We start from the raw sequence: 14,011 nt of genomic DNA, 5'->3' as shown, positions 1-14,011 counted from the left end.
TCCATACATGACCACAGGAAAAACCATAGCCTTGACTAGACGGACCTTTGTTGGCAAAGTAATGTCTCTGCTTTTGAATATGCTATCTAGGTTGGTCATAACTTTGCTTCCAAGGAGTAAGCGTCTTTTCATTTCATGGCTGCAGTCACCGTCTGTAGTGATTTTGGAGCCCAGAAAAATAAAGTCTGACACTGTTTCCACTGTTTCCCATCTATTTCCCATGAAGTGGTGGGACCGGATGCCATGATCTTCATTTTCTGAATGTTAAATACAATACTTAGGTGTGTGATGTTATTTGAGTTGCAAAAAATGGATATTATGTTTCTAACTGGCTTGGAAAACTAACCATTTTCTTGGGGAAAGAAAATACATGAAAAGATAATAAGACAGTTTTATAATACTTACTAACTCACAGCAGGTGGTGGCATCTTTAGCACTGTGTAGTAAAGTTTGTTTAATTATTAAGTACCCTTTTTTCAAGTTGTTGGAAGATGTCTCGTGAGAAATGTTTTGCTTATATTCCGAAGCAGTTGTCACTTTAAAGCTCTCTCACCTTTCCCTGCTTTGTAGGACATGGTAATACTGTGGAATAGTTTTGATGTTAATAATTCAAGGAGACTGATCATTTTGATTCATTCATGGTATTTAGAGCCATAGGATTAGGAAAGGCAGCAGTGGCATAAAGATCTAAAGGCTTAGATGTTACAATTGCCAGGCCAGGGCTTGGGTCTTGGGTCTGCCATTTTATAGCTTTGTGACCTGGCAAGCTGCTCAGCTTCTCTCAGCCCTGTTTGAACTCCTGAAAATGGGTATTTTTTTTAGTATCTTTTGAGAATGTGTTGGGTTCGTACGGGTGCACAGTAAACTTAGTGTGCTCCCCAGCGTGCAGCGTTCACCCAGGTGATTCCTGGTGTTGAAAACAGAGTGTGGCTGGCCTCTTCATCTCAGTGCTTGAGAAAAGACATTCTGATGCTTCTGACTGATTCAGTATGATTATGCTTGAGATAGTTCACACTCGCTTTATCAAAGATATTCACAATCCTTTACCTTTTTCACCCTGTGTCTAGGTACATTGGCTCCAAGTGGATACAGTGAAAGAGAATGTTAAAATTCTTTTTTGGGAAAGGCAGGGTGTGACCAGAGAAGAGTCCACACAAGGATGGGCCGTCTGGCACCACTGCCATCGCATGTTCTTTAAAAAGGCCCGTTTTCTGAAACGCTAGCATGAAAAGACTTGGCTTTTTAAAAGCTGGGAGTCGAGAGAAAACATAACAAAAGTAGAAAAGGACCACGTGGTCCCTTAGGCATCCTAAATATTTCAGATCCGCTCCAAGTACACAAATTATAACACAAAGCGATGTTAGTTCCTGTTAACTTTCGAGACGGCGTGCACACCTGATACGAGAGATGATCGATGCTGCGCTTGTTCTGTAAAGGATATTGTAAAATTATCTTGCCGGGGCCCTTTTTTCTTCATTGTCAGCACAAATCCTTGTTTATTAAAGATTTGGCTTGAAGGAAATTTTAATTAATTACAGGTGCAGTAAACTCTTCCTGGGCAGCGCCGGGCCGTTTGCTGTGAATGGCCTTCACGTGCCTGTGCTCCTCCCGGCTCCCCTTGCTGCCTGACAGTGTGATTTATGGCTGCTGCTTTCCACCAGTCCACTGTTTGCCCTCTAGGAGGGATTGGTCTCCTGAGCCTCCATAATAACAGCAGCACTTTCACAGACATCTTTTAATGACAGCAGCGCTGCATTCAGTAAGTCAGGCTAATTGCAGATGTACCCTATTAATTGCAAAAACTAGGAGAGGTTACATATTTTACAAGCTTTTAATTTGGAGACCGCCCGAGATGATTTGTCTTAAGTGTTTGGATAGAGACCTCCATAATATTCAACAATTCACCATTATTGAAACTCTGGTCTAGGCAGTTACAGAATTCTGAGATTGAATCAGGTGAAAACAAATAGTCTTAGATGTGTTTTTACCCAGAGGCTGTTAAATGGAGGTTGTATTTTCAGGGCAGACGTTCAGCAAATTTCTTCCTCTTTTTTATAAAAGCATGTTTGATTCTTCCTCATCATCATACATCTTTCTGAATATAGTAGAAAATTTGTATTTCGATAGCTATAGCTTAAATCACAGAATTTTCCAAATAAATTTCAACTCTTAGACATACCCATGAAGCTAAGCATCGCCCTTGTGGTGCGTAACTGGGCGGCGTAGCATCCCATTTGTTTAACTGGGGTACAGGGACGTCCAGAATCCAGTTCAGGGTGGTGTTCCTTGGAGTGTAGTGGGATGACGGTGCTGAGCTGGTGAATTCAGCAGCGAGCGGTTCCAAAGCCATGAACACGTGGACCCACACGGGCAGGGTTTGGCTCTGATGCAGTGGACACTTTAGAAACATGAGTGGTAATTTCACTTCTGCCGTATTTCAGGCCCCACACAGTCGTTGTTCTCCTCTCCCGTTTCTGTGCACACAGCTCCATGCCTGGAACTCGGCATAGGACGTGGCTGTGCGTCCATTTGCTGCTGTCCCTCACCCTGCCTGCTTCATGGTTTCTAGCAGCCGCTGCTCTCCCAGGAGGAGGGGGAGATGGGGTAGAGTTGCAATGGCTGCCTGCTCAGAATTCCAGTGGAAAATTAAGATGCACAGGAGCTGTTGCAATCACCTCTGGCTTCTGACTCAGCCAGAGGTGGGATCTCAGCACTGGTGGGATGAGTGCAAGGTGGAGCAGTGTATCTCTGGACACCTTGCACGTCTTCGCTGGACACTCGCTGCCATGGTGGGGCCCGAGGCCGTGGATAGCACTGTGGTCAGGGAGAAGTGGGTGGAGGCGGGCAGTGTATTCATCATAAGGTACCAAAAGATAGTCAGGAGATGGTTAACTCCCTGTGGCCTCTGTGCGGTCTTGTGCAGGGACTGCACGTCATGAACGGGGAGGAGGTTCAGCAGCGTCATGTCAGTGGTGCAGCTCTCACTTGCCGAACCTTCACTAGCACCAGGCGTTATGGCTCTTACCTCTGAAGTTCTAGGTGAGCCCTGAGGTGTGTCTCATATAAGACAGTTTCTCTCTTCCTCTTTCACAGTTGTCTTGGTCAGTGTTACACCCCTTATATTCTATTGAATTAAAAAATATTCTAATTCTTTGTTTATTAAGGTAATATTTTTGAAGATGTTGAATTTATAAAATTTATATGATGTATGATTATATGAATAATTGTATTGGTTTTCCTGATATTTAGTGATTCTGCTCCTGTGATGCCTTATTCACTTAATATAGTGCTAAATTTTTATTTATAAAGCAATGAATCTCTAGTGAGGAGTACATGTGAGTATGTTGCTTCTGTCGGTTTTGAAGACAGCATTTTGCTGTCTTGTTCTGTATTTTGGGGCCATTTAAATCACAGAGTTGATGCCTACTTCACTTATAAAACCCTGGGGTCTAGTAGACTTCTGGTGGGAAAAGTTCAGCATTGTTTTCAAGTCTTTAAGTATGGTCTGATGGGTTTGTTTCGTTTCTCTTGGGTCCATTTCGGTAACTTATTTATTTTTAGCGCGCGTCCTCTCAGGTTTCGGGCGGCGTGAGATCGCACGCTGCGTGGCTGCTCTTCTGTGTGCTGCCTCTGTGTAACTGACGTCCCCCACGTTGCCGGGTCAGTCCGTTCTGCAGGCTGACTTTACAGAGGTCTCTCTCTTTTGGGGTCTTTTCAAAGAGCTGTTCACATGCGTTCTCTATCAGTTCTGCGAGTTTTGTCCTTAAGCGTCCCTGGTTTTTGTTTTTATCTCACTGTCTCACTCTCCCTTTTTCACCTCATGCTATGGCTGCTAGGTTTGATTTCCGCCTCAGTGGGGTGTGAGGAATGAGGGCCTGTATGTGGGCTGAGGCTCTGCTAAGAGTCGTCAAAAGGAGCTCACGGACGGTGAGCCTCGGCTCCTTTGTACCTAACTTTTGCACTTTCAGTTGCCTTTAGTCTTCCTCTGTCTCCTGAGGTGGAATTCTGAGAAGCAGTGGCGTGTCCCGCAGGTTTTTGTTTGCATTTCCTTGGTATGTCTTTAATCGTCCGTGTACTCGATTCTCAGTGCCAGTCTGGGCTTTGGCCATGCTCTCCTAGTGGAAGATGTCACTGCTGCCAGCCCACTGTCACATGGCAACCCCGAAATAAACGTCAGGTCTGAAGTTTAGTTTTTTTAAGTTTAGTCGCTCAGTCGAATCTGACTCTTCGCGACCCCATGGACTGTAGGCCACCAGGCTCCTCCGTCGACGGGATTTCTCCAGGCAAGAGCACTGGAGTTGGGTGCCATCGCCTTCTCCAGTTAGGTCTGAAACCACCTGTCTGTTGCCTGTTCCTTTCTTTGCCTTACAGTGGTTTGATAGTCCTACAGTCTGGTTCTTTTCTGATATTTATGCCGAAGACACATGACTAAACCACCATTATTAGGGCTTCCCGGTGTTAAAGAATCTGCGTGCCAAGTAGGAGACCCGAGTTCTATCCCTGGGTTGGGAAGATTTCCTGGAAAAGGAAACGGCAAGCCACTCCAATACTCTTGCTTGGGGAATCCCATGGACAGAGGAGCCCAATGGGCTGCAGCCCATGGGGTCACAAAGAGTTGGACATGACTTAGTGACTGAACGGCAGCAGCAGCTATTAATCAGCAAATGGGCTTGCGTTTTTTGCAAATGTACTTTAGCCTGTTTTCTGTCACGGTAAAGAATTGAACAGTATTCATTACCTGTGTACACCCCATTCTACCCTTGGAGAAGGGATTTTTTTTTTTTTAGTACACTCTTATTTTTCTCCTGTTTTCACTCTTGGTTGTTATACTGGACTTGCAGTAATGCAAAAATACATCCTTTATATATATATTTTATACATATATATATATACAGGATCTGTATTTTAGATCCTTAGCCGTTTCATTAGTATTTAAAATAATATTTTAACATTTAATTATTTAACTATTTTAATGTTTAATTATTGCTGTAGTAATTTAAGATTGGTAAGTATATTACATGTAATCGTCCCTTAAAAATATTTTCTTTCATTATTAAGAGGCAGTGTTGCCTGCTGCTGCTGCTGCTAAGTCACTTCAGTCGTGTCCGACTCTGTGCGACCCCAGAGACGGCAGCCCACCAGGCTCCCCCGTCCCTGGGATTCTCCAGGCAAGAACACTGGAGTGGGTTGCCATCTCCTTCTCCAGGGCATGAAAGTGAAAAGCGAAAGTGAAGTCGCTCAGTCGTGCCCGACTCTTAGCGACCCCGTGGACTGCAGCCCACCTGGCTCCTCCGTCCATGGGGTTTTCCAGGAAAGAGCACTGGAGTGGGGTGCCATTGCCTTCTCCGCAGTGTTGCCTAATGCTTAGTTAATACTAGCTCTGGAGTTGGCTTCTTTTTTTTAGTCTCAAATCCCGCTCCACGTCTTCCCAGATCTGTGGCCTGATAATATTATTTACTCTCTCTAAGCCACAGTTCTGTCATCGGTAAGTTGAGGTAAGGACCTCCGTCCTTTCTCAGAGGTGCTGTGAGCTCCCCGTGTGTGCTGAGCCTCAGGTGGGGAGCTCTGCTGTCCACTCTGGTGCAGAGTGTGGAGTCCTCAGCTCCCTCCTCCCACCAGGCAAAGGGACCGTGTTCTCACAGTGGCGGCGCCCCGCACCAGCTGGATGTAGCACGCCACTGCAAGGCCACCTCCTGCTGGTTTATTTTTTGTCCTTGACTGTCTGAAGGTGGAATTTACTTTTTTTCTGGCAAGCATGACTGCTAGTTTGGATCAGTGCAGAATTGCAGAATCTTTGCTTTCTCCTTAGAATTATGGAAAGATTTTCCCTTTGCTCTCTGACATTTTTAGTGTTGCAGAAAAGATATTCAACACAGGTAGAGTCCTTTTCTTCTGAAGGGAATCTTTTTAAAAAATCTGTTTTGTTCTAATTAGAAGCTGCAGCATTTCTCTGGTTTGGTTTTACTTTTGGAATTCAGACATCTAGTCGGCATATATGTGGGTGTGCGGCTTTTTTAGTGTGTCTGCCTGGCGCTCAGGAGTGTTTTGCTCCATGGACTCTAGTCTTCTCAGAAGGTTTTGGTATCATTTTAAAAAGTCACCTCTTGTAATCCCTTGTGCTGTGTCCTCCTTGAATCCGTTACACATCGTTAGAGCTTCTGGGTTTGTCCTTCTTATTGCCTTGACTTTTCCTTCATTTTCTTGCTTTCATTTTAAAATCAAAAATCACTTTTCATCCACCTTGTTGTTTTAAGTTTAATATGAAAGTGAAAAGTGAAAGTGAAGTTGCTCAGTCGTGTCCGACTCTTTGTGACCCCATGGATGGTAGCCTTCCAGGCTCCTCCATCCATGGCATTTTCCAGGCAAGAATACTGGAGTGGTTTGCCATTTCCTTTTCCAGGGGATCTTCCCAACCCAGGGATCGAACCCAGGTCTCCTGTACTATGGGCAGACTCTTTACTGTCTGAGACACCAGGGAAGCCCAGTTTAATATGGAAGGAAGTTTAATATGGAGTAACACAAAGGATGTTTTGGAAAAATAAAATTTGGGCAAGTGTTTACATGTTACATCTTTTTCTGGTTTTCTTTGACTCTCTTCCCCCATAATAGTGAATATATTATCAGCATTTACAGCTTACAGATTAATGAAACATAAAGTAGATTTCCAGTGTGATAATATGTAACTAGGTTGTATGTATTATGTTTATGTACATGTTTATAAAGTGCCTTAGACTGTATCATGGTTGAAAGGTAGATTTTAAGAGTCATGCTTGGGATGGGAAGGGGATGGAGGCTTAAGAAGGAGGGGATGTGTGTGTGTGTGTATGTGTATACATATGTATATATATATATAATTATGGCGGATTCACATTGTATGGCACAAACCAACACAACGTGTAAAGCAATTATCCTCCAATTAAAAAAAAAAGAATGGAAAAAAACAGTCACGTTCATTTAACTTATTTAAAACTGGCTTTGCCGTTTTGTCATCGTTGTAGGAGAAACTAGTTCGAGACATTGCTCGTTGTCACGGGATTTTGATCACTTCTTACTCCTACATTCGACTGATGCAAGATGATATCAGCAGGCATGACTGGCACTATGTGATCTTGGACGAGGGACACAAAATTAGGAATCCAAATGCTGCCGTCACCCTTGCTTGCAAACAGGTGTGACCTCTTACAACAGGGGGGTATCCAGGCGGATGGTGTTTCATTGAGAATACACTCTCTGCTCTTAATAACACCATTAGGGAATCTTTCCTCGTGCTTTTGCATAAGGAGTTTGAAATACATGTTTTGCCTTAATGCTGAACACTTTTTGTTCTTACCCTTAATCATGTTTCCTCAGATTCTAATTGTTGATGTTACTGAATGTCTCTTGTATAGATCAGTTGTTAGAGTGTAACCACATCCAACTCTAGTCCATAGTCTTCAACTTGAACAGTAAGAAAAATTCTTCCATATATATACATTATCTATGTATATATATATTTTATCTATGTGTAATTGAAGAATTGAAGTTGCGTAAAATGTCTACATTTTAGGGGAGACCAAAATGATATGTAGTTGTGTTAAATGACAGGATTGCATGGGAGTGTTTTGGGGTAGGGTTGGTGATCATGTGTTAAAAGATGAATTTAATAGAAAAGTCCTTTCTTTCCTGTAATAGTTCCGCACGCCTCATCGCATCATCCTGTCCGGCTCACCGATGCAGAATAACCTGCGAGAGCTGTGGTCTCTCTTCGACTTCATCTTCCCAGGAAAGCTGGGCACACTGCCTGTGTTTATGGAGCAGTTCTCAGTCCCCATCACCATGGGGGGGTATTCAAACGCCTCCCCGGTACAGGTAATGTATTGGGCAGGTAACATTTCTGTCATTTTAATACTTAAAACAGTCCTACTAAGTACTATACTTTGTAGCCAAGTCTTTCAGAATGTAAGGCGAATGGCCCAGATTATAAAAATCACAGTTATTTTTGCTCAAAAGCACATAATTTTCCAGATGAGCTTTTAAAAAATCATGTAAAATATTCAAGAGCAGTCAGATTTATGAGACGAGTGAATTCGTTCTGGACAGCATATAATGGTGCAAATTGGAGTAGTGCATCTTATAAAGTAGTGTAAACGCTTAGAAAAGGGGAAACCAGGAAAGATTTAAGAAGACATATATCCTTTAACCTGATGCTGGGAAAACAGGCTGGAAAGAGTGGAGCATTCTAGGTTAGAGCAGCTGTCTGCATGCAGCTACTCTGTATGGCCCCGGGCAGTGGAGAGGCATGCTCGCCGCAACTGGAGGTGCTTGGGGAGTTGCAGCAAGGCTGTGGACGCCGGCAGTGGGGTCGTGAAGGGAGGCAGAAATGCTTAGGCAGGGAAGAGCCGCTGAAGGCGTCTGAGCCGGGGGCTGGGAACAGCTGTGCTCGGAGGGCTGCTCAGGCTGCACGTAGTGGTGGGAGAGAGGCTGGCCTTGAGGGACCTGCTGGAGTTGTTGGGAGTGAGGGTGAAGAGAGCCTGGACCTGGCTGTGGGTGGCGGTCCTGAGAAGAGAAGGTGGACAGCAAGAGTCCCAGGTGGCCTTTTCTAGACAGAACAGACAAGACGTGGAGGCGGATAAGGAAGCTGGTAAAGGAGATTGGGTGGGGGAGGCCCGACGAGCTCTGCTGCAGCTGACCCCTGAGCTTTCAGGCCTGGCTGACTGACAGAGTGGAATTGTCACTCACAGAAACATGGGGCCAACTGGAGGGCAGTTTGTAGCATTTGGGGGCAGAGTCTCTGCACAGCCTTAGGCGGGGCCTGTACCTGCCAGGTTATGACAGAAATAAAGCCTGCCACCAAAAGAGGTAGTCACAGATTTTGAAATATTAAAACTAGAAAAAGAACATTAGATCTTTAAAATTGGAAGACTATCGAAAACCATTTTAATACCTTTAAAATTTTGAGATTAAATGAGTTTTGATCTTCAGTTAACTTTTATAAGAGTTCTCTTACACTGTTGGTGGGAATGCAAACTAGTACAGCCACTATGGAGAACAGTGTGGAGATTCCTTAAAAAACTGGAAATAGAACTGCCTTATGATCCAGCAACCCCACTGCTGGGCGTACACACTGAGGAAGCCAGAAGGGAAAGAGACACGTGTACCCCAATGTTCATCGCAGCACTGTTTATAATAGCCAGGACATGGAAGCAACCTAGATGTCCATCAGCAGATGAATGGATAAGAAAGCTGTGCTACATATACACAATGGAGTACTACTCAGCCATTAAAAAGAAAACATTTGAATCAGTTCTAATGAGATGGATGGAACTGGAGCCTATTATACAGAGTGAAGTAAGCCAGAAGGAAAAACATAAATACAGTATACTAACGCATATATATGGAATTTAGAAAGATGGTAACAATAACCCGGTGTACAAGACAGCGAAAGAGACACTGATGTGTAGAACAGTCTTATGGACTCTGTGGGAGAGGGAGAGGGTGGGAAGATTTGGGAGAATGGCAATGAAACATGTAAAATATCATGTAGGAAACGAGTTGCCAGTCCAGGTTCGATGCACGATGCTGGATGCTTGGGGCTGGTGCACTGGGACGGCCCAGAGGGTGGTATGGGGAGGGAGGAGGGAGGAGGGTTCAGGATGGGGAACACATGTATACCTGTGGTGGATTCATTTTGATATTTGGCAAAACTAATACAATTATGTAAAGTTTAAAAATAAAATAAAATTAGAAAAAAAAAAAAGAGTTCTCTTCCTCCGTTGAGCCCCCATTATCCTTTAGGTATCCTGATTTTTGTTTTTTTCCTAACTTTTTATTTTGGGATAATTTCAAACTTAAGAGAAAGTTGCAAGAATTGTAAAAAGAACACCTATACACTCTTCACCCAGATTCCCTGGTTTTTAGCATTTTGCTGACATTTTGCCATATTTGCCTTATTTCTCCTTCCCACCCTCTCCCCTACCTCTCACACACGCACACGGAGTTTATCTTTTGTATTCTGAATCATGTGAGTAAGTTGCAGACACTGTACCCCTTCCTCTGTGTCCTTCAGTTGTATTCACTAAGGACAGAGATGTCACACCATCTTGTAAGCAGGAGTGTGAGTCAGGAGGCGGTCTGCAGCAGGGGCGTGGTTCTGTTATGTGACCTGTGTGCCATTCACATTGTGTCACTTGTCCAGTAAGTCCCGTGTCTCTTCCCTTTCCTTTCATCTGACATAGTTCCTCTAATCTTTCTTTTGCCTGCTTGACTTGACATTTTTGAAGACTATAGGCTTGTTATTTTGTGGAATGTCCCTTACCTTGGGTTTGTCTTTCCGTTCTTCATGATTGGAATCAGGTTACACATTATTGGCAAGAATATCCCAGAAATGACGTTTCTTAGCGTTCCATTCCTATCTGGAGGCACGTGCTGTGGGTTTATCCCTTCGTTGGTGGTGGTCTGATTACTTGGGTAGGGTGATGAGCGTGCCACGTTTCTAAACGCTTTGCAGTTACCTCTTCTTCTGTATAGTTGATAAGTCATGGGGGGACACTTGGGGATGATGTAAATAGTCTCGTTTCTTCCTTGAAGTCTTTGTTTCAGAAGTCTGTGCACTTGTCTTTTTTCCTTTTTTAGATTGTAAAGTCCTTGGGAGCAAGGGTGTTGCTATTATTTGCTCCTTTTTGTTTAAGATCATCAGTTCAGTTCAGTCAGTCATGTCCGACTCTTTGTGACCCCATGGACTGCAACACGCCAGGCTTTCTGTCCATCACCAACTCCTGGAGCTTGCTCAAACTCATGTCCATCGAGTCAGTAATGCCATAGTTGCCATTCTTGGGTAGCTCAGACGGTAAGCAACTCACCTACCAGTGCAGGAGACATAAGAGAAACGGGTTCGGTCCCTGGGTCGGGAAGATCTTCTGGAGGAGGGTATGGTAATCCACTCCAGTATTCTTGCCTAGAGAATCCCATGGACAGAGGAGCCTGCGGGCTACAATCCATAGCAGTTCTAAGAGTTGGACATGACTGAATCGATTTAGCACACATACACACTTGAGTGAGGTGTTCTTAGGATGTTTTGAAGTGTTTTCTACCATGTTAATTTTTTAACATGAATTTTTCTGTATTAATATATTATGGTCAAGCTCTTTTTATTATTCATTTTGCTGGTAACTTGTTTAAGCTTTGGTTGGAGATTTTCTTGTTCCATTAACTAGTATATAGTAGATTGTTAAGCCTATGTAGATTTTTTTAAGTATCAATAATTTATTGAAGTCTTTGTTTGCCTTTAAGTAAATGGCAGGGGTGTGGTTTCCTGTGCTGTGGGTCTTTGTTTTTCTCTGGGCGGTTAATGCCCATCTCCTGTGGCCAAGATCCATTACAGAGCCATCTGCTGCATTTTAGGCTGCAGTGAGTGACCTTTCATTTCTGGGATCATAGGGCTTTCCTTGAATTTACGCTCTGAATCTCCTGTGGGCAGTAATCTCTGCTTATTATCTGCTGTTTCCCTTGCTGCGGCGTTTCCCTAGAGTTAGCGTTTGATCTTCAGTTTTGTGAAGTAGCAGCCCCTTTGTGGCCATTGGAGAATATAAGATTATAAACTGAGATTTGTTTGAAAGCAGTTTTTTCCCTGCGGGGGGGTGGGGTCAAGCACTGAATAAATCTCTACTTTAGGGTTTAAGTATATAACAGTAATTAAATAGAGGTGGAAGAGGGCACAAAATTACCTGGTTGCTCTTTTGTACATTTTTGGTTAATGAGAAGTTTTTTTTGTTTATTTGTTTTTACTGATCATCTTACGAAAGCTATTGTATCCTGGAGTGTATGGAACTTAAATTTTTCCAAACCATTTTCCAATAGTTTTGTACAACCATTGATCATCCTTTTTTTAAAAAGAATTTAAACTTTGGAATCAGTTGTGAGGTAAGAGCAAATGCATTCCTTAGACAGAGTAATTGTTTTCCCTTTTCTCTTACTAAAGGTTAAAACTGCTTATAAGTGTGCGTGTGTCTTACGAGATACCATAAATCCATACCTACTGCGGAGAATGAAGTCGGATGTCAAAATGAGCCTTTCTTTGCCAGATAAAAACGAACAGGTCTGTAAAACCAGGTATTATCAAAACATTACTAAAGCACGATGTGCCTGTCATTCTTTCTGCTTTTCGCAGTAGAATTGGTGAGGCTAACGGGTGTGGTTGCTGGTGCTGCAGGGCAGGTGGGCCTGCTGTAGCCCCTGCCTGTGACGGGCGAACCTTCTGGGCTCAGGAGGGACTGGAAGGCAAGAAGAGGTGGCCACTGTGCACATTCTTTCAGGGAGTTTTTCCCCTTGGACTTTGGAGCGTCTAAGGCATGGAGCACTGACCTGATGAGGATGAGTAGGTTTTTGGATCTAGTGCAAAGATAGAAGGGTTCTTGCCTGGAGAATCCCAGGGACGGGGGAGCCAGGTGGGCTGCCGTCTATGGGGTCGCACAGAGTCGGACACGACTGAAGCGACTCAGCAGCAGCAGCAGCAGCAAAGATGGAAGGATTGTCCTGGACCTCACGTAGGGACCTGTTGGTCTGAAAATAAAGGAAAATAACCACATGTGGCAGATGAAGAGGTATTGATAGATTATTTTTGAGACTGATGATTAGGAAATCAGGCATGATAGTTCAGTTTCTATTTTTATTGTTTTTGTTGGATTAAAAAAATTCTTTTATTTATTTTAATTGGAGGATGATTACTTTACAATATTATGATGGTTTTTGCCAATCATCAACATGAATCAGAGGTTGAGACAGGCAGTGGCGTGGAGTAGTAGGGGCAGTTGGCCGGAAGGGTAGGTGGTGGTGTCAAGAGACCAGTCTGGTAATCTTGTGTGTGGCTTAGAACGAAGGAAAAAGGGCGCCAAGCAACGTTTTGGAGCCTGGTCGGGCTTGCTGAAGCGGAGTCTGGGTGAGCGGCTTGCGAGCTGAGAGGGTCTGAGCCCTTGGAGGCTGGCATGGGGGAAGGGCTGTGGACCTGGTCCTAAGCTTCCTTGGGAGCAGGAAGCCAGGCTTCAGAGACTCAGAGACAGTGGGGTGGGGACCATGGGGCCTGGGGATCACAGGTGGAAAGATGACGGAAATGGAGGGGCTATGAAGGAGGGGCCTGTTCGTTGTTCAGCTCTAAGATGTATTTTTGTTTTGTTTTGTTCTTATTAAGAGCACATTGTAAAAATTATATACATCATGCTTGGTTTGATTAGTTTATTTTGTTATTTTAGTTATTTTGTACTGTTAAATTTTTTTAAGTCTTTTTTTAAATTCTCCCCCTAGGTCTTATTTTGCCGTCTTACAGATGAACAACATAAAGTCTACCAAAATTTCATTGATTCCAAAGAAGTTTACAGGATTCTCAATGGAGAGATGCAGGTCAGCCAAATAGTATTAATAGAAGCTGGAGAGAAAGAACTGTGGACCAAGGGACACGGGGGAGGAAAGGAGACTAGTACTACTCAGAGATTCACTGTTGTTGCCGTCTTGAAAGCATTCGTGTGTGAACCTTTACTTCTGTGAAGCCCTTCCAGAAGTCAGATACACACAGTTTGAGAAGCTGCCTTTTTATCTGTACTGCAGCACTGTTACATTTGAACCCGGTACTGTGTGGTCTAGTGGGAAAATGCACTAGACCACGGGGTCTGTAACGGGGGCTCCTACAGCGATTGCTGGTCCTATGAAGAATGTCGGGAGCAGCCCGGGGCTGCTGGGTGCACGGAGGAAGAATTATTATTATGCATTTTTGTATAAGTAATAGCGTTTTAGTTATTGGCCATACTCAGCAATATATGTGGGTAAATGTCTCTTTATTAAGCCTACATAGTAATTTTACCATCAGCTTTAGTCAGAAGCTCCATGTAAACTCTTCAGCTTCTTTGTGCTTCAGTATCTTAAAGTGTGAACTGTATTTTATTTATTTATTTGACATGTAAAATTCCTTAGTCTTTGGTTCGTCCTCGTTGGAGGCACAGCTGAGGAGCAGAGGACGCTCTGAAATGCACTGTCCCGCCCCGAC

The 14,011-nt window shown here is 43.6% G+C and overlaps 1 protein-coding gene across 3 annotated transcripts in view; it reads left to right on the top strand.

The window, feature by feature from the left end:
* The window catches only part of ERCC6 (ERCC excision repair 6, chromatin remodeling factor), a 73,330-nt gene that overhangs the window by 45,635 nt on the left and 13,684 nt on the right, over positions 1 to 14,011 (top strand). For all 3 annotated transcript variants that reach the window (XM_024986668.2, XM_059882529.1, NM_001191343.2), the window contains 4 exons: positions 6,999 to 7,169; positions 7,672 to 7,848; positions 11,957 to 12,073; positions 13,276 to 13,371. In XM_024986668.2, the coding sequence (XP_024842436.1) occupies positions 6,999 to 7,169; positions 7,672 to 7,848; positions 11,957 to 12,073; positions 13,276 to 13,371 (561 nt within the window). The remainder of the gene's footprint in view (positions 1 to 6,998; positions 7,170 to 7,671; positions 7,849 to 11,956; positions 12,074 to 13,275; positions 13,372 to 14,011) is intronic.

This window comes from Bos taurus, chromosome 28 (genome assembly GCF_002263795.3).
Source record: "Bos taurus isolate L1 Dominette 01449 registration number 42190680 breed Hereford chromosome 28, ARS-UCD2.0, whole genome shotgun sequence".
In the NCBI taxonomy this organism is placed as follows: domain Eukaryota; kingdom Metazoa; phylum Chordata; class Mammalia; order Artiodactyla; family Bovidae; genus Bos; species Bos taurus.
This window is presented reverse-complemented; position numbering and strand designations above follow the sequence as displayed.